This window comes from Rattus norvegicus, chromosome 10 (genome assembly GCF_021556685.1).
Source record: "Rattus norvegicus strain SHRSP/BbbUtx chromosome 10, alternate assembly SHRSP_T2T, whole genome shotgun sequence".
Taxonomy (NCBI): Eukaryota; Metazoa; Chordata; class Mammalia; order Rodentia; family Muridae; genus Rattus; species Rattus norvegicus.
Genome location: NC_141543.1, coordinates 50,377,956 through 50,404,130, shown reverse-complemented (window position 1 = coordinate 50,404,130; position 26,175 = coordinate 50,377,956). Strand labels below are relative to the sequence as shown.

Below are 26,175 nucleotides of genomic sequence, written 5' to 3'. Positions count from 1 at the left end.
ATATTTTTAATGAAGAATACCTCAATACACCCTGACTTTCTCTACCAGCAAATCTGTTCAACCTCCTTCTCTCTAGTTCTTAACATGGCTATGGAGAGAAGACCCTCCTCGGCATCTGTCTAGACTACCTCCATGGCCTCTTCTAGCTCCTCTGCCTTTAGTTTTGGGATTTTCCTAAAAGCAAGTCTATTAAATTTGAAAAATTACGCATAAAAATAACTGTGACCCAACCAATAATACACACATAAGTAAGTGTAATTCTAGTAAACTAGTGAAGTTACAAATGATAAAGGAAATCAGACTTAACTGCACTCACTCACCTGTACTTCACTATCCTGGTTCTACTGTGACCTAGGGCCCCAGTGCCAACTGCATTCATTTTAAAACTACTGAATAAAAAATAGCCACACAGAGAGACAAGTGACACTTGGGGAAAAATCAAAACAAAACAAAACTTCCATGTATGTGTGGGGGAAGAGGTGCCAAACTATAGCTCCAGGTATAGTGGCCAGGTAGCTACCTGGTTTTGCTAATAAAGTTTTACCAGAATACAACCACATCCACTGGGCTCACGTGTTATCTATAGCTCCTTATGTACCATAACAGTAACGTAATTCCAGATTCTATATGGCCCACACAGGCTAAATTATATTAAACCTTCTATACTTCTGTCAGGGTTAAAAGCAAATACGAAAACCACAGGTGGTCAGGGGAAATGCCTAATGTGAAGATGAACAAGCAATGCAATGCAAACAAACAATCCCAGCACCAAGAAAAATAATTCAGTGGTAGAGCGCTTACCTAGGAAGCGCAAGGCCCTGGGTTCGGTCCCCAGCTCCGAAAAAAAAAGAACCAAAAAAAAAGAAAAATAATTCAACAAATACTACAAAGAACGGCACACACCTGTATTTAATCCTAGCATTCTGGAGGTGGAGACAGGAGGATCTGCAAGTCAGTGTATGTCACATCTCCAGACCAAGTTCAAGGACAGCTTGGGCTATGTAAGATTCCTTCAAACCTGCATTCACATGCACATATCCACATTAAGACACACATAGTTATATGTGATTAAAAGTAAGCTAAAAACTAAATTTTTAAAAGGGGAGTTTAACAGGGAACTCACTAAAGAGTAGAATCATTTGGTAATGCGCATTTCTGAAAATGTGATACTGTTTTGGAAATTTAGTGAGCTTGCTGTTAACCCAACCGTTTTATTTTTAGGTATCTGCCCCAGGAAATATTTGCATTCTTGCACACACACACCCAATCAAAAGCACTATAAAGCTAAGACAGATACAATTGGGTTCAAGAGACAACTCAAGGGTTCAGAGCATCTGCTGTTATTCCTAAGGACCAGAGTTCAATTCCCAGCACCCACAGCAGGCAACAGACAACTTCCACATATGCACACACACACACATGAAATCAATCAATCTCCTCTCTCTCTCTCTCTCTCTCTCTCTCTCTCTCTCTCTCTCATTCACTCACCCTCATTCCTCCAGATAATTACATTTAATAAAAATAAATCTTTTAAGAGGACAGTACTTAATTTTTAAAATTAGTGTGTTGTTTGCATGCATGAATGTATATATAACAATGTGTGCAGTCATATACATTCCGTATCACCCAGGTGAAAATCAGAGAATAACTTTATAGACTTGGTGTCTCCTTCCATCTTTATGTGGGTTCAGGAGAAAGAACTCATGTCACCAGGGTTGGGCTTATACAACCTGTCAAGCCATGCTGCTGGCTATATTCACTATTTATAACAGCAAAACCTCAGCAGCAGCCTTAGCTGTCTATCACAGAAGGAATGAGTACATCCAAAAGGGCCCACGTGGAAAGAAATTTTGATGTTTTTAGATATAACAACATGAAAAGGAGCTCGAAACATTCTCAAGCAGAAATAAGTATACTGTGGAACAATACAAACACCAAGCTCAGGCTTTAAGAGGTTGAATGAGGCAGGTGAGATAGATGGCTCAGCAGGTAAAGGCGTGTGTTGCCAAGCCTCAGAAGCACGATGGAAGGAGAGAACTAAGTCCTGGTGGTGGTGCAAGGTGACAAGAGGATGCCCATACACAGTAAATAAATGTTACATTTTTTTTAAAGGTTTAAGTGATACTTGGGTCCACGCAGAGAAATGCACAAGAGGGCTAAATAAAAATGTCACCCTGGGAATAGGGGTAGAGCAAGCACAGCATCATCTGCTTAGCTTATCACAGATAAGTCTGAACTCCAGGGGCGGGAAAGCAGGACTCCATGGCCCCAAACAGCACTTTTGAGGCACCTTCTGAAACTCCACGATTCTGATGTGCTCATGGGGTGGCTGCTGTAGACAAAGAGGTCGCTTAGGAATCCATGCTATGCTCCTGCAAGGCTTTCCCTTCTCTGAGTTTCAAGGTTTTCTTCAGGGAAAGGAAGTGGCTAGCTTAACTGACCTCCAAGTGCTTCCCGGTTTGATGCCACAACATAGGCAGGCCTGAAAGAGGTTCCCTACCTCTCCAGGGGAAAACAAATAAACAAAACCAACAGCTGAGGAAATAAAGCTCAAATCAGAAGGCCTAAAGGAATGTGTGCTCCTGGGAAGATGACATCCTTGAGAGCAGAAGCTGTCCCCGCCTCCCTAGACTCACATCCTCAACTATTACAGAGGGGGTGGCTTTGATGATGGCTGATGTATCCTCCAGCTTGGACAGTCTAAAATAAGCTCTGGGCGGGAGGGGCAGCAGGAAGCAGGGGGTTGGGGGAGGCTGACAGGAACCAATTGGCTGAGGTTTTCTAATGGAGCCATAAGGAGAGCAAAAGGCTCTGGGAGAACCGGATACAGAGCAGGGACAAATGCTGTCGGCAGCAATCTCCAGTCTCTCTGCTCTCCTTTCAAGAGCAGTTTCTTCCTGAAAGATCCCAGGAGGTAGAAGGCTGGGCTAATCTCTCCCCACACAAATAACCCTACTCATTATTTTAGGAACTACTTACTATTCCAGTTGCCCTGGAGGTCTCAAGCCTGTTTCAAAGTGGAATCATTTTGAAAACAAACTCAAGAGTTCAATACTTTCAATTTGCTTCAACCCTCGAGTTTTACTAATAATCAACAGATTTTTTAACAGACTCAAACATTTAAATTCCACTCATTCATTTAAGAATCAGAGAAACAGCTCCTGTGTAGCATAAATATCTAATTATCAGTTTAGGCAGTTGCTTCAAATAACCTGGAAACTTACAAGCTTCCCTCAAAACAGCCTTTGCCAAGGCCAGAAACTTCTTAAATCAAAGCTGACTGTTCTATGGGTGGTTTTTCAGTTTGTTAAATTATAAGAGGGAAAGCTCAATAAAACATATTTCTTGCTTTTCCTAACACATGGGAGAAATAAGCCAGGATCACTATTACCAGTTTACAGACATGGAAATTAAAACAGAGGTAAAAGGACTCACTCGTTCAAGGTCAAACCTCAGAAAGTCACAAGCAGTCACCTCAGATCCCATACACTCCTTCCCAGAACAGGGTCCAAATGAGAAGAGGAAATCACATTTCTCTCTCTTCAACAGTCCTACCCTTCCCAAACAGACAGGTCTCTAAGGCCCTTGGTGTTCTCACCAACCAATGACTGGGACTTGGAGAGTCTGGCTAAGCTTCCTGATTACTTCCTGGCTATTGGAAATCTGACCTCAGAGCAAGATGGCATAACCCCTGCCCTACTACTACACTCTGGTTTGCCCCATAAAAGAAGTCAAACCTTGCTTGCCCACTTGTTTGCCCATAAAGGCTTTAAAAAACATTCAAACCAGGGCACTTCAAAGCAATGTTTTCAGTCTAAACAGCTCTTTCCAAAAGGAGTGGCTACAACTAGGTGGCATTGGGCTGGAATGCTTGGGGAGCTCTACTGGCAGTCGGCAAGCAGGTGTTGAGAGGCAGCGGCAGAGGGCTAGGGAAAAAGGTAAGCAGGATGTACAGGGCTTTCCCAAAGTGCTGCAAACAAGGCCAGGAATCTTCAACACCAGAAAACTGAGAGCAACCAGTCAGTTCCCATGGGACAATAGCCTAAATTGGGAACCTTGTACCAATACAAACTCCCAGTCTCCTACACTGCTCCAGGGTTGGGGGTCTAGGCCTGTGTTTTCCATGACTGTGACTTGGAGGTCTAGGACAGTTCTTTCTATGACTGTGACTTTGACACGGGTTAGGAAGAGCTTCTAACCTGGTCCAAAATCCCGACTAACAGTTTAAGCACAGAAAGAGGGGAGAACCAACTTTACCCAGAATGCAGAGGTCTTCTTGAACTCCTGGGCCAGAGAGCAAAACAAGAAGGGAAGCCCCTTAACCTCTCAACGAAAGCTATTCCTACCTTCAGTTCAAGAGCAAGACCCACCCATCCCCAATTGGAGACACCTCATCGCTCTTCAGACCCTGACGGTGACAGTGACTTAGGAGGGCAGGCTCTATTCCACAAGATGGAAACTGGTGACCCACGCAAACAAGCCAATTCCTGGGACAGTCTGGTGGTCAAGTCTGAGTCCAGCCCCAAGACAAGTCGCAGGGGGTTGGGGGGGGGGGGATCCTGACAAGCGGCAAGCAAGCCCCACTTTGTTCCTATCCAGGGAAACCAGACATTTTTGAGTCACCCAACAAGCATGAATCACACGGCAGAGCTATGGGAACGGGAAAGGATGTTATTTTTCGGCATTCTTGAGGATTTTCCCTTTGTCCCGGCTCTATCGATACTCTTCCCGCCCCCATTCCAACCCCATCCCCCAACTCTCACGCATCTCTTTTTCCTGCTCCATTTTATTTTTTCTTGGCCTTCGCAGGCTCCGCGCTCCCCGACACGACTCGCAGGCAGGACTCCCAGCTCCGCACCCGCGGCAGCTCACCTGCGTCAGGTCCTCGTCGTTGAGCAGATGCGACTCGCGGGGCTTGAAGCAGTTCTGACACTTGCTCTTGTTGAAGATGTTGGCCTGAAATTTTCTGCACGGGTTCTCCTTGGCCGCCGACATGTCGGCTAGGGGGCCGCGGAGCGGGCCGCCACGGCCCAGCGCGCTCCCGGAGGTCGGGGACTCAGCGCGGCCGCCGCCGCATTTTGCGCTGGCCGCCGCAGGCCCGGAAAGGCCTCCCCTCTCGTGCCGCGCCCCGCCTGCTCACCGCGGCCTCAGAGCGCGCGCGCCGCCTCGCGCCCCGCCCCGCCGCCCGGCCGCTGTGGGCCCATGGACGGACGCGGCCTCTGGCCGCTGGCTCCACCGCGGCCGCCCCCAAGGCGCCGGCCGGCAAGTCCAGCCGTCGCGCTCACCGGGCGCCCGCCGCCACCGCGAACGAACCGAGCTGGGCGCCGCGCGCACTCGGGGCGGGGCGGGGCGGGGCGGGGCGGGGCGCCGCAACCGGCAGCCCCGCGAACCAATGGCACCTGCACGCTCCTGCTAACAAAGAAACCCGTTGACCAATGGATGGTGGGGGCGGGACCAGGAGCAGCGGGCGCAAGGTAACTTGTCCAGGCTGGGAAGGTGGAGGCGCTGGGATGGAACTTTCAGGTTTGGTGGACTGGCGCTGCCGCCCGCGGCCTGACAGCTGCGGCGCTGGGCTGGTCTGCTCCCGGAAGGACGCGGTAGATCTCCGCGGTCTCCCTGCGGGCCCTTGTCTCTCTCGTAGCCTCTTCGTTGCGGCCTTCTGCCTCGTCGACCCGGCGCCCCTACTGTGTGCTAAGTCTATGGTCGACCCAGGTCGCACCAAAAGGGCTAGGAATTGTTTCAAGAGCTCCCTGTGGTTTAGATCATTAAAGTTCCACAACCTTTCCATGACCATTCCGGTTTTACGTAAGGAAACTGAGGCGCGCGGAACAGTTAAGTAATAAGGCATAGTGTTTCCGAGGTGACTAGAAGATGTCAGCAGCCCCGTGAGGAGTTGTCAATTCTACTATGGGAGCCCAATTCTGCTAGAGTTAAGCAGTCTTACCTTCGTTTTGTGCTTAAGGAAACAAAGGCTCAGACACTGCCAATAGCTTGTGCAAGGTCACTCTGCAGGAAAGGGCCCGAACTGTATACTCCAGACCACTCTTGCCCAGACTCCCAGGCAAAAGGCCACTTGGAAAGGAAAGGACAGAGGAGTCTAGAGCGGAGGGGAGGGGGATGGAGAGGGACAACCCCTGCTCCTTAGGAGACAGACTGCTTCCTACAGCCTTGAGCTGGTTCTAAGCAGAGCCTGCAGAAATGTTCCCAAGGTATGCAGGTGGAAGTGGAGAGGAGGAACAAGAAAGGAGTGTGTGGTCCCATGACTCTGGAGGCAGATCTAGGAGGATGGAGAGTTTAAGGCCAAGTCTGGACCATAGTGAGCCATTTCTAAGGAGGAGAGGGGAGGGAGGCAAGAAGACCTGAGATTCCAGGCTCAGCTGGCTGGCAGTTCCAGGAGTCAGCCTGCGGGTTTTTTGTTTTTTTTTGTTGTTGTTGTTGTTGTTGTTGTTTGTTTTGGTTTTGGTTTTTTTTTTAAACAGAGGCTGAGCTAACTCATTCTTCACGGTGGAGGTGATATTGGAGCAGGTGGTGGCATTGAGAGCAGCTGAGCTCAGGTCACAAGGAGGCTTTAGGAGAGAAATGCCTTCAGAGCTGTGTACTTTTCCTGGTGACTACCCCAGGGAGGTGTATTTCCATTTTGAGAAGGAAATGCTTTCCTGCACAAGCATCAGGGATGAAGGAACCCGGATCAAAGTCTTCCTGCAGCCTGAGGGGAGAGCCCAGCTCTGATCTGGCTGTGGGCAAGTTCTTTGCCTTCACTGGCACCTCAGTGACCACATGTACAAAACTGACATGAATGTAAGGTGTTGCAAGCTCTAGTTGATAATAATCCCTGCAAAATACTCCACAAAATATGGCCAGTCCTCAATTGGTGAATATTGGGGAAGGGTGTTTACTGTACTATTCTTGCAACCTTCTTGTTATTTAAATTTTTCCAAAATAAAGGAGGGGGAGGAGTAAAGGGAGACTGACAGTTCTTGTTTGCACTGAATACTCAGAAAGTGATACCAATGGTGGCCTCTGGGGAGAAGAACTGGGTTATTGGGAGGTGACCTACTTTTAATTTTCATTATAAGACCTTTTTGTCCTTTTGGGTTTTGTTTTATGAGCGTGTACAAACTGTTTAAAAGATGGAGCCAGCGAGATTGCACACCGAGTAAAGGCTTTTTGGTACCGAGCCTGATGAATTAGGATCAGTCCCCTGAAGCCACATGGTGGAAGGAGAGAAGAAACTCCTGAAAGTTGTCCTCTGACCTCCATATGAGTAGCACAGTGTCCTGCACCCACCTGTATGCCCATACACGAAATAAATTTAAAATCTAATTACAATTTTTCAAAAAAAAATCTTTTAAGTTCTACTGGTATCTTGGGGTCAATCAAGGCTACCCTACTAAGAAAATGCTGAGCGTACATTGTCCAGGCCTGCCACATACCACTGGCGTCACAGCCGTGGGTATGAGGAAGAGTGATTCAGGGATCCTGAGGTTGGTAGCTTGCCCTCAAGTAAATGCAAACTCATAGATACAAGAAACAAACAGAAACCTTCCTCCGGAAAGTTGCAGGGACCCTGCCTAGGAAGCCCCTGACTCCAAAGCAGACTCAGGGCGGGGGCTCCTGGAAAAGGCAGGATCTTGGACAGTTCAAAACTGAGGAAGACTCAACCTGGAGAAGGAGAAGGAGAAGAAGGAGAAGGAAAGACATTCCAGATCACCACAGCAGGGTGATTGGCACATCCAGACCAGTCTGTGTAAACAAACAGAAGCCTGGGTGTCATTAGGGTGTTGCAGACATTCAAACAGCCCTGGAGGAGCAGGCGTTAGGAAGATGAATGAGTAGTGCAAGCTCAGCCTCCTGAGAAGGCAGGTGGGGACTGTTATCTCAGGACTATTTGAAAGAAGAGCTCCATTGGGCTCAGGGCACAATAGGACCTTGCCTATGGTGATAATTAAGTACTAAGTGAGAACTGAAGTCCCAGGCTGGCGCTACAGTCACCTGGGCAGTAGACAGTATGAAACTTTGGGTGGTACCCCTGGCCTTAAACGTGGGTGCTCTACCACTGAACCATGTCCCAGTACAATCATGGATTCTTTGGACTTGTCGCTCACATAGGGACCTGTGGTCTGAGAAATGAATGGCAAGAGAAGTTTAGAAACAGGATCCATCAGGAAATGATTATGAAAGACCAAAGAGTACAGAAGTGGCCAGGACTGGAGCGGTGTCAGTCAGAGATGCAAGGGATGAAATTGGACAACACTGAAGAGGTTTACAATTCCATCAGCCTCAGCATCTCTAGGGTAGAGCTTGGGCGGGGTTACCACTGCGTTTGTTTCCCCACCTAGTTCTGTGCCTAGCAGAGCGCGGGTACCCAGCCAACTCCTAGCCACAACTGAAGAGATAAAACCTATTATCCCAGCACACTGAACTATTTCTCCTATCAGATTATAAAATCCGGGTTTGAGTCTTACGGCTTTGGGTTCCTTTTTCAGAAGCCTAGAATACAATCATCCACTAGGCTGTCTTAAGATTGATTCGCTGAGGATGCAGCTCAGTGGCAAAGCACTTACGTAGCATGCATAGCGTTTTAGATAAGTATCATGGTACACTTGGGGGATTGAGAGAGGGTTGCTGTGAGTTCGAGGCCAGCCTGGACTTCATAGAGAATACCAAGCTGCCCAGGGCTATAAAACAAGGTCCTATCTCAAAAAGAGGTGATTCAGGCCCAGTGTAGTAGTGTACTCTTTTAATCCCAGCACTAGAGAGGCAAAGGCAGGCCGGTGAGTTCCAGGCTTAGACCCTATGTCAAAAACCAAACCAACCAAACAAACAAACAAAAAAGATGATTCCCTATATTGCTTTCATTGTAACATATACTATATACCCCTAACAAGCAAACAAGCAAGAAAAGTCCCCCCAGGTGGGGCCCAAAGGCAACTGAGTCTTGCCGTGTGGTTCTGACTATCACCCTTAAACGCCTCCAAGGAAGTAGCAGAATTCACGCAAACTCACAGTGTCCACGTAGAGGTAACCACTATTTTGTACTCCATTTTCCTGTCTGACCTTTGACTTGGTGTGAGTGAGAGTCTTGCTCAGTGTTCCTGGCTTTTCTCACTTAACATCATGTCTGTGGTTATATCCACACTGATACTGAACTGATACTGAGCATGTTGTAATTAGATGCCTGACAGCAGGCAACTTGAGAGGTGGGGAAGGTACTTGGCTTTACTTTGTTTGCATTTTAGTTTACAGTTTGAGGCCACAGTATATCCTGGTCGGTGAGGCATGGCAGGCAGCAGGATTTGCCCGTGACCTTGGAGTCAGGCGAGTAAAGCTGCCTCGTTCACTTCTCCATAGATGGGAAACAACGAGTTGGGAATGCCAGCTCCCTTCCTTTTTCGCTTTTTCTTCAGTTTGAGCATCCAAGATGCTGCTGACAACCCTTGGGTGACCACTCCTGTGGTCATACTTTCTGTGTATATTTGTTTTAGCTAAAGGTCAATCATTCTTCAGCATTTGTACTTGGACCAAGGGAGGGCTTTGTCATTCCTCTGAGCCTTGCCAGAGGAACACTTTGCCATCTCCATGGGTCATAAGCATCGTGGTCCTTGATATGGCCACTATTGAGTTAACAACACTCAGGATCACATCTAGTCCTCACACTTAGGACCTGTACACTGCACAGTTGATCTTCCCTGGAAACACCCTCACAGACACACCCAGAGGTGTTGCCAACTGATCCTCTAGGGACTTCTTAATTCAATCAAAGTGACCATGAAGATTAACCATCATATCGGATCAGTCATTTTTAAATATTACTTCCTTGATGCTCATTGTGTGGCTATATTGCAATCTGTTCAAGCTCTCGTGGATAGCCATTGAGGATGCTCCCACAAAGCTATTCACAAATGAGGGGTGGGTTCTCTTCCTTTCTCGTCTAATAACTGATCATAGGCTTCTGACTTTTATCTGTTTGTTTTATTGTTTATGTGTGTGGTATATATTCTATACATATGCACAAGCATGTAGTATGAAGGTCAAAGGACAACCTTGGGTGCTGGTCCTTGCTTTTAAGTGACTTAAGGCAGGGTCTCTGTTGTTTACAGCTGGGTGCAATCCTCAGTTATCCTGGGATCCGTCTGGCACCACCTCCCAACTTATTTTAGGCACACTGAGATTTTAGCTGTATGGTACCACACCAAGCTTTATATGGGGTCTGCGAACAAACTCAGTTACTCACATTTTTGGAGCAAATACTTCCACGATTCTGGCTTTTTGAATAAGACCCAATATTCCTTATCTTCAGGTATGTCTGGGAACAGTGGACAAGGCCTTGGTTTTTGAAGGCCATGTCATTTTTACGTCCCTATTCCAGAGTCTCATTCCGGGATGTATTTATTCAATTAGTGTGAGTAAAAAGTCCTCTGAGGATTAAATAGTCACAGAGGATCCCAATCACTGGATTAAAGAGGTGAAAGGGGGAAAGGCTCTGAGATTGAGGACAGCAGGATGTCTCCATGGGCTATGGACTCATGAGCATAGTGTTGGAGTCACTCCTAGGCTCCTTCACAATTGAGTGCCAGATTCAGGTAATAGGCTGTTTGGGTCTTGGGATGGAGGATGTTGTATGACAACATTTTCTTGGAAAAATGTGTACAACCACCTACTCACCCCAGATAGGGAGCCCACGACGGATCAAAGTATGGATACCACTAAAGTCCAACTCGGTGAGCTCATAAGTTTTATTGGAGTTACTCACAAGACAATGGGGTGAGGGCTAACTTACAGAACTAGAAATGACTCAGACTGTTGCATCACCAAAGTCCACTCTGGCATAGCTCATGAAAGCTGGAAGCCTGGAGCATATGCCCAGCCTTCGGGCGGCTCCAAAGGTGTCTTTGCTAGGCAGCTCGGTTGATCATTGCTTCTTCTAGGCTGTCTGGCTGGTCTGCGCTTCTTCAAGGTCGCTTGGCTTGTCCCAGAAGACTTTGCAGTTTGACTTATTTAAGAATCACTTGCAGGGCTGGAGAGATGGCTCAGTGGTTAAGAGCCCCAACTGCTCTTCCAGAGGTCCTGAGTTCAATTCCCAGCAACCACATGGTGGCTCACAACCATCTGTAAAGAGATCTGATGCCTTCTTCTGGTGTGTCTGAAGATAGCTACAGTGTACTTATATATAATAAATGAATAAATCTTTTTTAAAAAAGAATCACTTGCATATATTCTTGTCGTAGGAGGGGCCTAGTAGATCTGGTCAGTTTCAGGAACTCCTGGAAGCTATTTTGAGCCATTTTATTTCCTGTCTTAATGACTGTGCGAGCTAGTGTTTCTCTTCCTTTGGGACGTCTTGTCGATTCACCTCCTTGCAAACATCATGTCCTAAAATACCCCCATTGTTTCACTTTCTCTTGGCATCCTACATCTCAAGGAGTTTTCCTCTCAAATGAAGGATGAGATCTAGGAGGAAACCGCTGTCTAACAGACAGGTAGAATTCTTTGGGGCAAGATGGAGCCAGGTCATGTGGAGCCTATCTGTTCTCCAAACTCTCCTTTCTCCTTCCCCTCCTGTGCAGCATATCTCAAGAATCCTCAAAATGTTCCTGGAGGAAGGAAGGAAGACAAAGATAGGTGTTCTTCAGAAATGACGATGGCACTCTGAAGTACAGTGCCAATCAGCTATGGCGCAGGCCTTCCTAGTCTCCAGGTAGGAGGGTCGGCCTCTAGTGTGAACCCCAAGAGGAAGCTATCATAGAGTGGCTACTTCTTCGGCTTGTGAGGACTCGTCATGCATGGAGGCACGTGCCTATAATCCCAGCAGGAAGGAAGGAGAGGTAGGAGAGTCATAGGTTGAAGGTTATCCTCTCATTTGTCTGAAGAATACTCTCTTCTCTCAGAGATGGCTAGCTCAGCAACACCCGGGAGCCTACAAACCTCGCCATCCTGTGAACCTCTGTGGACACGCCTATTTGCCCAAGCCTTGGATGCCAGACATTCCAGAGATTTGACTCCATTACACCCTCCCCTTCACGCCAATTATGAATCACATCAAATGTTGCAGTCAAACTCCTTCCACCAGGATTAGACACAGTCACTGCCCTCTTTGAGATAACACCTGAGTGATCTTCCTGCCCCGTATGGTTACCCACCTGGTTTGGGTCACTGTAGACCAGTATGCGAAACGCATGTTAGCGAGTCACTCTCACTGTGCTTGCATGTCTGTATCATTGGCATGTTCCATTCAGACTTACAGAACTCAAAGCTAGCGTGGGCTACATGAGACGCTGTCAACAAAACAAGGAAAACAAAACACACGACCAAAAAGATGGTGAGAACCAAACAATGTAATGGGTGCGGAGGAGTTTAGAATCAGCCCTGAAGCACATGAAGTGTTAACATTAGCATTTATTATTATACCTATGACTTGGCCTTGGCCACAGTGGCACCTTTCTTGTGTGTTGTTTGTTTTTCAAGAGCCTGTTGTCAAATATTTTGAGCTTTGTAAGCCAAGTAACTTCTTGCAGACACTCAATTCCACCAGTGAATGTGGAGATATTCACAGATGAGATAGCCCAGAAAGTGCCACTGCATTCCAGTGGGAGGTTAGCTATGGGAAGCTGAGATAGCCCAAAAAGTGCCACTGCATTCCAGTGGGAGGTGAGCTATAGTAACCTGAGATAGCCCAGAAAGTGCCACTATCTTCCAGTGGAGGTTAGCTATAGTAACCTGAGATAGCCCAGAAAGTGTCACTGTGTTCCAGTGGAGATTAGCTATAGTAACCTGAGATAGCCCAAAAAGTGCCACTGTGTTCCAGTAGGAGGTGAGCTATAGTAACCCGAGATAGCCCAGAAAGTGCCACTATCTTCCAGTGGAGATTAGCTATAGTAACCTGAGATAGCCCAAAAAGTGTCACTGTGTTCCAGTAGAGGTTATCTGTGGTAACCACGGTGAGCTAAGTTAGGTCCTCTACCTTGGGAGCTATCCTCTTTTCCTCCCAGTTCACAGACTAAGGCACAGAGAGGTCAAGTATGGCATTCACGGTGACCATCAGGCTCTGGGAGTTACTGCCCACTCTCTTGGAAGGGGACCGAAGTTCACCCTTGCTCAAAGCCCAGATGGCTTTAGAAGTGGAACTAAAGGATTTGAAATGGGGGCTGGCAGGGAGGGGAGCTTCTCTAATGCAGAAAGCAAATGACAATAGTTTTCAGATATGCACCAGGAGACAGTGTCACATGTTAGATACAGAAAGTCTAACCAGAAGAGTAGGTTAGCCATTCCACTATGCTCTTATATATGGAGCCCTTTCACTTAGCCATGCATAAATATATAAATACAGAGTCTGTTTAGTGTTGTTTGTGTATACAATTTCAGGGCTGACTGCTTTGTATTGAATAACCAATTAAAGGACTGAGAAAGAAATTAGGGAAACGACACCCTTTACAATAGCCACAAATAATAGGAAATATCTTGGTGTGATGCTAACCAAGCAAGGGAAAGATCTGTATGGCAAGAATTTCAAGTCTCTGAAGAAAGAAATTGAAGAAGATCTCAGAAGATGGAAAGATCTCCAATGTTCATTGCTTGTTAGGACTAATATAGTAAAAATGGCCATTTTGCCAAAAGCAATCTACAGTTCAATGCAATCCCCATCAAAATTCTAACTTGATTCTTCACATAGATAGAAAGAGCAACTCTCTTGGGGCTGGGGATTTAGCTCAGTGGTAGAGCGCTTACCTAGGAAGCGCAAGGCCCTGGGTTCGGTCCCCAGCTCCAAAAAAAAGAACCAAAAAAAAAAAAGAAAGAGCAACTCTCAAATTTATCTGGAATAACAAAAAACCCAGGATATCAAAAGCCATTCTCAATAATAAAAGAGCTTCTGGGGGAATCACCATCCCTGACCTCAAGCTGTACTACAGAGCAATAGTGATAAAAAAAAAAAAAACTGTATGGTATTGGTACAGAAACAGACAGGTAGATCAATGGAATAGAATTTAAGACCCAGAAATGAACCCACACACTTTTGATCACTTGATCTTTGACAAAGGAACCAAAACCATCCAGTGAGGAAAAAAAGACAACATTTCGACAAATGGTGCTGGTATAGAAGAATGCAAATCGACCCATTCTTACCTCTTTGTACAAAGCTCAAGTCCAGGAGGAACAAGGACCTCCACATCAAACCAAATACACTCAAATTAATAGAAGAGAAAGTGGGAAAGAACTTCGAACACATGGGCACAGGGGAAAATTTCCTGAACAGACACCAATGGCTTATGCTCTAAGATCAAGAATTGACAAATGGGACCTCATAAAATTGAAAAGCTTCTGTAAGGCAAAGGACACTGTCATTAGGACAAAATGGCAATCCACGCACTGGGAAATGATCTTTACCAATGCTATAGATAGAGGGCTAATATCCAATATATACAAAGAACTCAAGAAGTTAGACTCCAGAGAACCAAATAACCCTATTAAAAATGGGGTACAGAGATAAACAAAGAATTCTTAACTGAGGAATCTCAAATGGCTGAGAAGCACTTAAAGAAATGTTCAACATCCTTAGTTATCAGAGAAATGCAAATCAAAACATCCCTGAGAGTCTACCTTACACCAGTCAGAATGGCTAAGATAAAAAAAAAAAAAAAACAAAACAAAAAACAAAAAACAAAAAACAACCCTCAGGTGACAGCAAATGCTGGTGAGGATGTGGAGAAAGAGGAACACTCCTCCATGCTGGTGAGATTGCAAGCTGGTACAACCACTCTGGAAATCAGTCTGAAGATTCCTCAGAAAATTGGACATAAAATTGGACAGGACCCAGCTATACCGCTCCTGGGCATATACCCAAAAGATGCTCCAACATATAACAAGGACACATGTTCCACTATGCTCATAGCAATCTTATTTGTAGTAGCCAGAAGCTAGAAAGAACCCAGATGTCCCTTAACAGAGGAATGGATACAGAAAATGTGGTACATTTACACATTGGAGTACTACCCAGCTATTAAAAACAATGACTTCATGAAATTCACAGACAAATGGATGGAACTTGAAAATACGCTGAGTGAGGTAACCTAGTCACAAAGAACACACATGGTATGTACTCACTGATAAGTGGATATTAGTAAAAAAGAAGCTTGGAATACCCACGATACAATTCACAGGCCATATGAAACTCAAGAAGAAAGAAGATCACACCAAAATGTGGATGATACAGTCCTACTCAGAAGAGGGAAGAAAATAATCTCCAGGAGGTAAAGGGAGGGAGGGATCTTAGAGGGAGAGTGGAGGGGGAGGGAAAAAGAGGGGCCAGTTCAGACATGGGAGGAGATAGGGGAGAAGTACAGAGAGTCAGGAATTTGAAAGGAGTTGTGTAGCAGTGGGGGAGAGGGAATGGAGGTAGCCACTAGAAAGTCCCAGATGCCAGAGACTTAAGAGGTTCCCGAACCCAACAGGGAGGACATTAGCTAAAATACCCAACAAAGGGGAGATAGAACCTGTAGAGACTCTATCCAGTTGAGGGGTGGTGCCTCCCACCCACCTAAAAATATTAACCCAGAATTCCTCCTGTCAAGGGAAATGCAGGGACAAAGAGTGGAGTAGAGTCTGAAGGAAAGGCCATCCAGAGACTGCCCCACTTAGAGATCCATCCTGTTTGCAGACACCAAACCTAGACACTATTGCTGATGCCAAGACGTGCTTACTGACAGGAGTCTGGTATAACTTTCCTGAGAGGCTTTGCCAGAGCCAAACCAATACAGATGCAGATGTACACAGTCAAACATCGAACTGAGCGCAGGGATCCCAATGGAGAAGTTAGGGCAATTACTGTAGGAACTGAAGGGGTTTGCAACCCCGTAGGAAAAACAATATCAAACAACCAGACTCCCCCACCCCCAAAGCTCCCAAGGACTAAACTACCAACCAAAGAGTACACAGGGAAGGGGACCCATGGCTCCAGCTGGATATGTAGTGGAGGATTGCCTTATCTGGCATCGCCGGGAGGGGAGCCCCTTTGTCTTGTGGAGGCTTGATGACCCAGGGTAGGGGAATGAGTGGGCAGGTGGGGAGCACTCTCATAGAGGCAGGGGCAGGGGGAGGGAGGGGGGACAAGGGGCTTGTGGAGGGGAAACTGGGAAGTGGGATAACATTTGAAATGTAAAGAAATAAAATACCAATAAAAAAGGGGGGGTCTCATTCCTGGGAAAGATGAATTCGAATTCTTCCTCTCTTTGCAGTCATTAGTTGCTTATAGTTCTTGTCTAGGAATGCAGCCCCATGAGATTTCCTCTTCCCATGTTATCAAGTCTATTGGTTTTGTCATTGTCTAGGTCTTGTTTAAATAGCCATATTGTTGGGGTATCATGGGTGTAGCTTCCCTGTTATTTCCAGGAGATACAATCTCATATCAGACTTCCTGGTCCTCAGACTTTTAAGATCTTTCTGGTCCTTCTGACAGTTTTTCTGAGCCTTGGGAGTGGGCATTGTGTTGTCGATGTATCCACTGGGGCTGAGTACTCCATAATCAGTTGATCGCTGCATTATGGCCAGTTGTGGTTTCCTATAATATTCTCCACTTGCTACAAAGAGAAGCTTCATTGATGTGGGGAATGAGAGATATACTTATCTGTGGGCATAAGGATTAGGTTTAAAATGCAGTTAGGAATTATGCTAGTTTAGTAAAGTAGAGGTTGTAGGTAGTAGAAACTTAGCCCCTGGTATTTGGCTCGGTCTTTAGTAAAAGGTATGATTTCCTTTCTGTTGAGCAGGCTGTCAGTCCAGCTAGAGAGCTGTTTGGTGACTGCCAAGATATAAATACCATTATTGCACCTTTAGCGATATCTTGCCATGCTAGTCATTGTTGTGGTTCATAGGCATCACAATTGGATAGGGCTTGTCTTAGTAGGAGTTTCCATTGCTGTGAAGAGACACCATGACCAAGGCAAGTCTTATAAAGAACAACATTTACTTGGGGCTGACTTAGACTTTCAGAGATTCAGTGCATTATCATCATGACAGGAAGCATGGCAATCTGGAGGAAGACATAGTGCTGGAGGAGCCAAGAGTTCTACATCTTCAACGAAAGGAAGCCAGAAACAGACAGTCTCCCATGTCTCAAAGACTACCCTTATAGTGACACACTTCCTCCAACAAAGCCACACCTACTCCAACAAGGCCACACCTCCAAACAGTGCCACTTCCTGGGCCAAGCTTATTCAAACCACCACAGGGACTACTCATTACTTCTCTTCCTTGGCAACTTGCATAGCACCTACTGGTACTACAAACCATAGAAGGGAGGCTTTTAAATTTTTTGTTTATTGCTATTGTAATATTGCCATTGGTGTGTGTGTGTGTGTGTGTGTGTGTGTGTGTGTGTGTGTGTGTACCTGAGGCTGTGTATGTGCTCCACATGTGTGTAGGAGCCCTAGGAGTTCAGAAGAGGGTGTCAGATCCCCTGGAACTGGAATTACAGATGTTTGTGAACTATGTGAATGCTAGAAACTACAAGAACAGTAAGTATTCTTAACTGCTGGGCTATCTCTTCAGCCCCCTCTTCTACCTTCCTGAGGGTGTCAGGATGGAGCTCTGCTCATCAGGTTACTACAACAAGCATTGTTACCTGACATTTTCCCAGCCCTCTTGTGTTTTGAGACAGACTCTCATAGCCAAGGCTAGTCTCAAACTCACTATGTAGATAAAGCTGTCTGTGAATTCCCAATACTTCTGCCTCTGCTTTAGAAGTACTGGAATAGTAGATGTACATCCCTGGCCTGTCTTTCTGTCTGTCTTTCTTTTAAATTTTTCTGAAACAGGGTCTCATCTACCCCAGCCATGCTTTGAATTTGAGATATAATTAAGGATGACTTTGAACTTCTGAGGCTCTACACTCTACCTCCAAAGTATTGGGATTTCAGGCATGTGCCGGCATTCCTGACCTATATGTTGCTAGGGGTGTAATCCAGGGCTTTGTGAATGCTAAGACAAACACTAAAACCAACAAAACTATATTCCCAGCACTACCTTTTTGGCTTTTGAGACATGATCTCACTTCGTACCACAGGCTGGCCTCAAACTTGCAACAATCCTCTCGAGTGCTTGGATTATAGGCATGAGGCATCCCACATTGCTCTCATTGTAATTTTTTTATATTTAAATGCTATTATTATTGTGTGTATGTGATGTTTATGTGGGAATGCACATGCCACAGTGTATGTGTGACGGCCAGAGACAACTTTTGAGAGTCAATTCTATCTTTCCATCACGGGTTCCAAGCAGGCTTGTGGCAAGCACTTTTACCAGCTGAGCCAGCTCTTTGGCCTGGATCTCGTTGTATTTTTATTGTTGTTGTTATTATTGTTGTTTTGTGTGTGTACACTCAGCATTTGGGGGTTGGTTTTCTCCTTTTATCACGTGTATTCTGGGGATTCAAACCCAGATCCTCAGACTTTGTAGCAAGTGGCTTTTTTTTGGGGGGGGGGAATGGGTTACCTCCCTGACCCTCTCATTCCTCTTAATAGCATTAAATTAGAGACACAATAATCATCTTCTGCTGAAGAAATAGATAAATAAATGATAGTTCTTTGATACAGTGGATAAACTTAAGGCTGTTAAGATAGAAATAGTGTTGAAGTAGGCAACAGTCGGTAGAAGTGAAAAGCTAGTGGAACCCAGGCTTGGTGGTACAGGCCTATAATTTTAGGGGCCAAGAGGCTGAGGAAGGATCATTAGAAATTCAAGGTCAGTTTCAACTATGGAGAGTTCAAAGCCAGCTTGAGCACTTTATTGAGACCAAAACCAAGAGATACAAAACAAACTTTAAGGTGTAGAATAGTGTTGAGATGTCTGTGGTGGTCTGATTAGGAATGGCCCCATAGACTCCTGTGTGTGAATACTTGGCCCATAAGGAGTGGCATGATTAGGAGGTGTGGCTTTGTTGGAGGAAGTGTGTCACTGGAAATCTCATATATAGACAAACCATACCCAGCCACAACCTATTTTGCTGCCTATGGCTCAAGATACAGAAGTCTCAGCTCCTTCTCTGCCTGCATGCCACCATGTTTCCCTCCATGATGCTAACAGACTAAACCGCTGTAGGCCAGCCCCAAATTAAATGTTTTCCTTTTATAAGAGTTGTTGCAGTCATGGTATCTCTTCACAACAATAAAACCCTAACTAAGACAGTGCTCCTTGTGTTAGGAAAAGAACAATCTTAGTGCTGCACAAAGAAATACAAAAAGTAAAATAATTCGACAAGGCGATTTCCTTTTGCAAAAGGGTATGCTAGAACCCAAACTGGGCTATGGACACATTGGGACAATACAATCTTTGTCTTTTATCCCTAACATAGGAGGCGATTGCATCTCCATTGGTGAGAGCTCAACATCGCAATCTTTGACAATTGGCTAGTGGGGAGGATTGACTCAGGAAACATGGGCCTTTGTCAGGGATTGGATATAGACATTTTTTCTCATAATTCCTGCCTCTTTATTATGCATTTTCAAACTTAGCCAGCATATATTGTCCATTTGAACTCTCTAATAACAGTAAATTATTGTCACGATAAGCAATGGCTTAATCATAGTTTATAATGAGACTGCCTTCCCAAAAGTGGTCTCTTGACCAAGCAATTGACTGTAACATGAAATTTTTCATCTTGCCCGGAGATTCTGTTCTTTTTACCAGACAGTGTTTTCATTTAGCAGATCTTTATTGTCGTTTTATTATTTTCCTATCAGGAAAGTTATTCTAGAATCATTTAGGAACAAGTTCAGAGAGCAAGGTCCCCAAATCAATTTGGATATTCTGGTCTCTGAAAAGATGGGGCTATCAAGAAAAAGGATACATTTTGCTTTTATCCAAAAGAGAAATTGGCTATTTTTCTTGGGACTTTTTTTTTCTAGTCTGTTGGGCCAATATATTTTTAAATCATTCCTGCCTCCTATTATTCTGAAGAGATTATCTTAATTGCCATTATAGAATTGGGGTGAGTACTTGTCTTGTTTGCTCCATGTCCTCAGAGGTATGGAGAAAAGAATTCCCCTTCGCTGTAACTGAACACTGGTAAGAGTTCACTGCGTGGGGTCTCCTTGGCCTTCCTGAACAAGAGAACAGGAGAATCCTCACAGTTAAAAGGCATTTCAAAAGATGTCCCACAGTTCCTTGGGCTCTAGTTGACCTTGAAGAGCAAGGGGAAAATATTTTCCTCTTTTAATACTTTTGACCACATCATTACATGCTCCAAATATGGTTATCGAGCACCCAGAAGGTCAGTTATACCAGTCTGGTGCTTTTAACTACTGTGTAATATTTATATAAAGCTGGAACAAAACCCAAACATTTAAAAATAAACTTTGATTATACATACATTTAAGCAGATGTGTTTCATTAATGTATCGAACTTTGACCTTAGAAGTTTTAATTTTATATACATAGGGTCTCATCTTTTGCATGCTGTATGTGACTTGCCCAAATTGTTGTGGCTGCCTAAGGTTTACAGATCTTTTTCCACTCTAAACACACACACACACACACACACACACACACACACACACACACACACCTAATCACCCTAATTTTTGTCAATGATTAACAAGCTGAGCTATGATGATCTCATAGCTGTGCTTTTGGTTTTGAATGAGTGCAAATTGCAGATAGAGAAATGCAGCAGTACACAGCAAACTGTCATCTAATTGATGTGTACAATGTCCACCAGAGTGCACTAAGAAGGCCATGCTAGAACCATGATACTAGAGTTAGAAGACTCTAGAAAGGCACAATAAGCAGAGTAGAGGAGTTGTGAGAAGCATGGAGTGGGTTGAGATCAGATAGATTTGTGAACAAGTCAGGGGATGCTTTGGGCTGCCATGGGAGATGGTAACCAGCGTCTTGGAGAATGTTTTCTTAGAGCTCCTTTTTACCTACTTGTTTCCCATCCTGATTTTGTAAAATTTAAATCGTCAGTATCCGAATCCTACATAATCCAGATTTCTCCTGCTCAAATAATAAATCAAAATCTCAACCTTCCAGAATGGAGGATTTTTTTTGTTTGGTTGGTTTTGTTTCTTTTCTTTTTTTTTTTTTACTCTGATTTGAATGCCCCATCTATTTCCAGCTGATTCCCTAACGGGGCAGTGTCCTACGCTAGGTGCTTCTTAGCAATCAGAACTCACCAAAGATTGCCATGGAGCAATGGATCAACGCTCCACATTTGCTTCATTTCACCTCAGTGGCACAGTTCATTCATTGTCTCTTATTCAACCTCCAGGTTGACTCAACCAATGACGAAGTACTTTGCAGGTCTTTGCATTTCCTCTTTGGCTTTGCACACACACAAGAACTACTTTGTCACTGTGATAAGCCTTCTCAGGTTTCTGAGAAACTTTCCATCCTGATATCATTATTGATCTGAAAGAGAGTCATTCATCTGAGAATCTGGAGGCCACAATCATGGGGGTGGAGCAAGCCTCCTCCAAGGGAGAAGATCTGAACACTTGACTGGATGGACTTGAAATTCCAGAGAATCCCCAAACTGTGGGAAAAAGAATAATCTTCGCATCTCATACAGGAATACATGAACAAGGTAAGAGTTATTTAGCAAGGGCAATGTTGTAAAAGTGGAATGCCAGACCTCAAACTGGCCTAGCAAACACACTTACCCAAAATGGCTTCTGTCTTCAATCCTTGACATACATGGTGGTTGCATCTCACTCCATTGGTGGGAACTTGACTTCATATCTGCCATAATTGGCTGATCACCACAAAGGGAAGGGGAGGTTCAGGGACTATGAGCCCTTGTTAGGCTAACTAATTTTGATAAAACAAAACAAAACAAAAAAAACCCCCTATTCTCATACTAGTATGTTCAGGGCCCAAGGGTCAATCTCCAGTAACGCACACGCACACAAACACACACACACACACACACACACACACACACACACACACGAGCTTGCACACCAATAGAGGCTTCAAATGTCAGGCACAGTGGCATGCACATCTCTAGTTGCTTAGGACGGTAAATCAGGAGGTAACCGAAACCAGCAGGAATAAGGGTTCTGAACAGTGAGGTGTTGAGTGGAAGGATAGGGATGAGGCACAGAGATGAGAGAAATAAAGAAGACAAAAGCAATAGTTGGGACCAGGAGGTCTTGCATAAGCTGATGACGAATGAGCACATTTATTGAGAGGTACAGCATCCTAGTAGTGTGCGTGCGTGCGTGCGTGCGTGCGTGCGTGTGCGTGTGTGTAATGGCCAAAGTCAGCAGAGACCTACATTAGTCAAAGTTGGCAAAGAGAGCATAGGATACCTCAGACGCAGCTCCCCAAGGACTGATGACAACAGAAGGGGCAATCTTGATGCTTCTGAAGAAGCACTGGCTCCAGTTCTAGTCCAGTCCTGCAAAGTTCACTCGTGGACAAGGACATATGACGAAAATTCCCTTTGTCCTTTCATCAGGGCCTCTGAGAAAGTCTTGGGTCAATCTGGCTCCTCGCAAAGAGGAGGAGTTTGGAACCTAGGCCTGGGCCTAGGATTAGAACCAGCCTAGTAACTGTCTATAACTCCAGTTCCAGGGATGCAACACCTTCCTCTGCATGAGCACAGGCACACATTGCACGGACATATATGCAGGCAAAATACTCACGCACATTAAAAAATTAGAATCAATGAAGTTGGAGAGGTGGCTCAGCAATTAGGAGCCCTGTCTGTTCTTCCCGAGGACCCAGGCTCAATTCCCAGGACCCACATGGCAGCTCACAGCAGCCTGTAACTCCTGTTTTAGGGAATCCAGTACTCTCTTCCGACCTCCCTGGGCACTAAGACACATATGAGGCACAGACAGAGAAGCAGGCAAAATACTCATATGCATAAAAAAAAGAAGAATTAGTCGTAGGAGAAGAGCAGGAGAAGGAAGAAAGAAGAGGAGGAAGCAGAAGAGGCTACTAGGGGGAAATGGGACACATGTGTATTGTTCTTCTTGAAGAATGTGTATGTTTGAAAAATACATAGGTAAGGTCATGTGTATTATATAAGACACCTGCTATAACACCATGTATTGCATGTACACATATACCTGCTTATGCACAAGACAGTTCTTTACAGTTAACTTCAGGAGATAAAGAACAGACACTTGCACTTATTCTGTAGATTTATATCGTGTTTAAATTGTTTTTAAGGGGGGTTGGGGATTTGGCTCAGTGGTAGAGTGCTTGCCTAGCAAGCGCAAGGCCCTGGGTTTGGTCCCCAGCTCTGAAAAAAAGAAAAGAAAAAAATTGCTTTTAAGGTGCATTCGTGCTTTTGCATGAGCAGGAGTTGCATCGTGAAGGGCAGCAGTAACAAGTGATGGTTTTGTTTATGCGTAGACTTTGCTTCCGCTCCCCTGTCTCTCTAGAGCAGGTTCCAATGTCATACAACTTCCTCCTTAAATACTCTAGCGTGCGTGTAAAAGATGAGCACTCTCTTAAAAGAGTAGCTACACCACCACCATCACACCTAAAAACACCTCAGGCATAATCTACACCATCATCAGATTTCCATGTTACTTTCATCTATCTCATAAAAACATGAAGTATTTTTGTCCCTTGAAAAGGAAGGAAAATGTTAGCCCGGGGAGTAAATTGGTGTAACTTCCTTGGGGTTTTGTTTAAAGATATTATCAAAAAGCCTTCAAGATATGCTTTTCTTTTGCCCTGGCTATGCCAATCTAGGAATGTATATGAAAAGAAAAAGGAGTCCTATAAAAGTTCAACTGAGTACCCCCACTGCACCACGCTGCATATGGTGAAGGCATCTGAGAAAATAGCTGGAGGTGAGTCACAGCACCCTTGGTGATGCCGTTGTCTACAGTAAGGGAATGTCCAGCTCAGCAGCAAGGTGGATCCCTAGATGGAGTGCTGCTTTGCCATTCAGAATGAGAGCATATAACTATGCTGTAGAGACCAGGGTACACCAGTGTAGAAGTGAAAGTCCTTTATAGAAGAGGAAAAGAACAGACAACACAAGTCACATAGGCTGTCACATACTTGTGATGTGCCTAATGCCCAGCATACCCCAACTTGATGCCCTTCTGTCCCAAACCCATGCCCTCAGTCATAAGAAACATCAGCCCAACACAAGTAGCACTCACAAAATACCTGATTGCTGTGCACAGTTCCCTGAACTACCTGATGACCCTCTATCATTTTCCAGAAATATCTTAGAGCTTCCCAAATACCTGATTGCTGTGCACAGTTCCCGCAAATACTCGCACGCTCTTTATAGTTCTCAAAATATTCAAATACTTTGCACAGTTTTCCAAAATTCCAGAGTACCCCGAAAAGTTCCCCAAATGCCTGAGAGCTTTACACAGTTCCCCAGGGACCTGAGTACTACGCACAGTTACCACACATACCTGAGCGCTGAGCACCGTTCCTCAGAATACTTGAGTGCTCTTCACTGCTCTCCCAAGTGCCTGAGGATTCTGCACTGCTCCCGAAGAATCCAAGTGCTCCTTATACTTCTCCAAGCACCGTTTCTAAGAGATCTAAGAGCTCTGCACAGCTCCCACACACGGTGCTGCATACACCATGTCCACTGCAGACTGCTCTGCTGCAGTGAAGCTCCTGTATTCGCTGAGGGCAGGTCTGAGGGCTGAGAATGATGGTATCTGAGGAGCCCGCAGAGTAACACCCCAGTGTGCCAGCAGAGACATAGCACAAGCAAAGGGCGTGAGGCAGAGATGAACAGGTGTGCCCGAGGGCATAGGGACACTCAGTCAGGGGAGAGGAACGTTGGATCAGGGTTTATGGAGGTCTTCAGAGCTTAAGAGGAGGCTGTGTTTTATTTTAAGAGCATCCAGAATCCATGTGTGTGTGTATGCGGTGTGTGAGTGTGTGTGTGTGTGTGTGTGTGTGTGTGTGTGTGTGTGTGTTGTTAAACAGAAGGGTGGCTTTTTAAAAAAATTTAATTAATTTACTTTTACTTATTCACTTTACATCCCACCCACTGCTCCCTCCCAGTCACCCCCTTCCAGAATCCTTCCCCCATACCCTCTCCCCTTCTCCTCTGAGAGGGTGGGGGTCTCCTTGGGTATCCTTCTTGTGGTGGTTTGAATATGCACTATTAACAAGTGTGGACTTGTTGGAGTAGGTGTGGCCTTGTTGGGGGTAGTGTGTCACTGTGGGCATGGGCTTTAAGACCCTCGTTCTAGCTTCCTGGAATCCAGTCTTCTAGCTGCCTTCAGAAGAAGATGTACAACTCCCAGCTCCTCCAGCACCATGCCTACCTGGACCCCGCTGTGTTTGCCACCATAATGACACCTCTGAACCTATAAGCCAGCCCCAATTAGATGTCCTTATAAGAGTCGCCTTGGTCATGGTTCACCCCAAAAGGGTGGCTTTTAACATATGTGTGGGGTGGATGGACGTGGGGGATGGTGGCAGGAATGGAAAGAAGAAGAGACCTTCTTTTGATGATGAGGTTGGATCACAGAAAGGAGCATGGCTGAGATTCGGGGTTTACAGTAAGAACAGGAGGCACAGCAGTTACACATTCCCCAACCTCAGGATCAGGAATCAGGCTGTGCGTGAGGTTCACTCACCTGACCCCAAGCTCTATCCCTCCTGTTGGTGACTAATCTGAGCACCCCTAGTATACCTACCTGTCCCTGCCAGTTCCTGTCAATCACTTAGAATGGTGACAGGCTTCAAGTGGTGCTCTGGGTCTCGTGTCTTTCCCAGAGTCTGAGCCCCACACTCTTTGGGGGCTAGGACAGTCCTGACTCATTGCTTTTGGTTAATGCCTTGGGCCATTTGGTGTTTTGTTAGCTTTTCCCACCAGGAAGCTTTTCTGAGAGCTTGTAGGTTGGAGGGAGAAGGAACTAGGTTGCTCTGACACTGGGGGACAGAGAAGAATTACTTCAGTTGCACCAGAAGGGTCTTTGGTTTGAGCTAAGGACAATCATTAAACAGACAGACAGACACAGCAAGCTGGTTGTAGCCCAGGGTTAGAGTACTTGCTTAACAAGTACTCGGTTCAATCACCAGTACTGAAACCAAAGACATGAAGCTGACATCCCGCCCACGAAGGGGTCCTCTGAGACCCCCAAGAATGTGATGGCCCACTCACTCACGAGTGCTGAAGCCTGCTGCCCTTAGGCCTACAGGCATCCAAGGGGAGAGTTTTCTCCATCCCCCCTCAGTCCC

The 26,175-nt window shown here is 45.4% G+C and overlaps 1 protein-coding gene across 39 annotated transcripts in view; it reads right to left on the bottom strand.

Annotated features, from left to right (window-relative positions):
- The window catches only part of Mprip (myosin phosphatase Rho interacting protein), a 120,122-nt gene extending 114,799 nt beyond the window's left edge, over window positions 1-5,323 (bottom strand). For 35 of the 39 annotated variants that reach the window (XM_087569344.1, XM_087569363.1, XM_087569362.1 and 32 more), the window contains exon 1: window positions 4,873-5,323. In XM_087569344.1, coding sequence (XP_087425470.1) covers window positions 4,873-4,995 — 123 coding nt within the window. In that variant the 5' untranslated portion in view covers window positions 4,996-5,323. 39 annotated transcript variants of the gene reach the window in all.
- Between the last annotated feature and the right edge of the window lie 20,852 nt (window positions 5,324-26,175).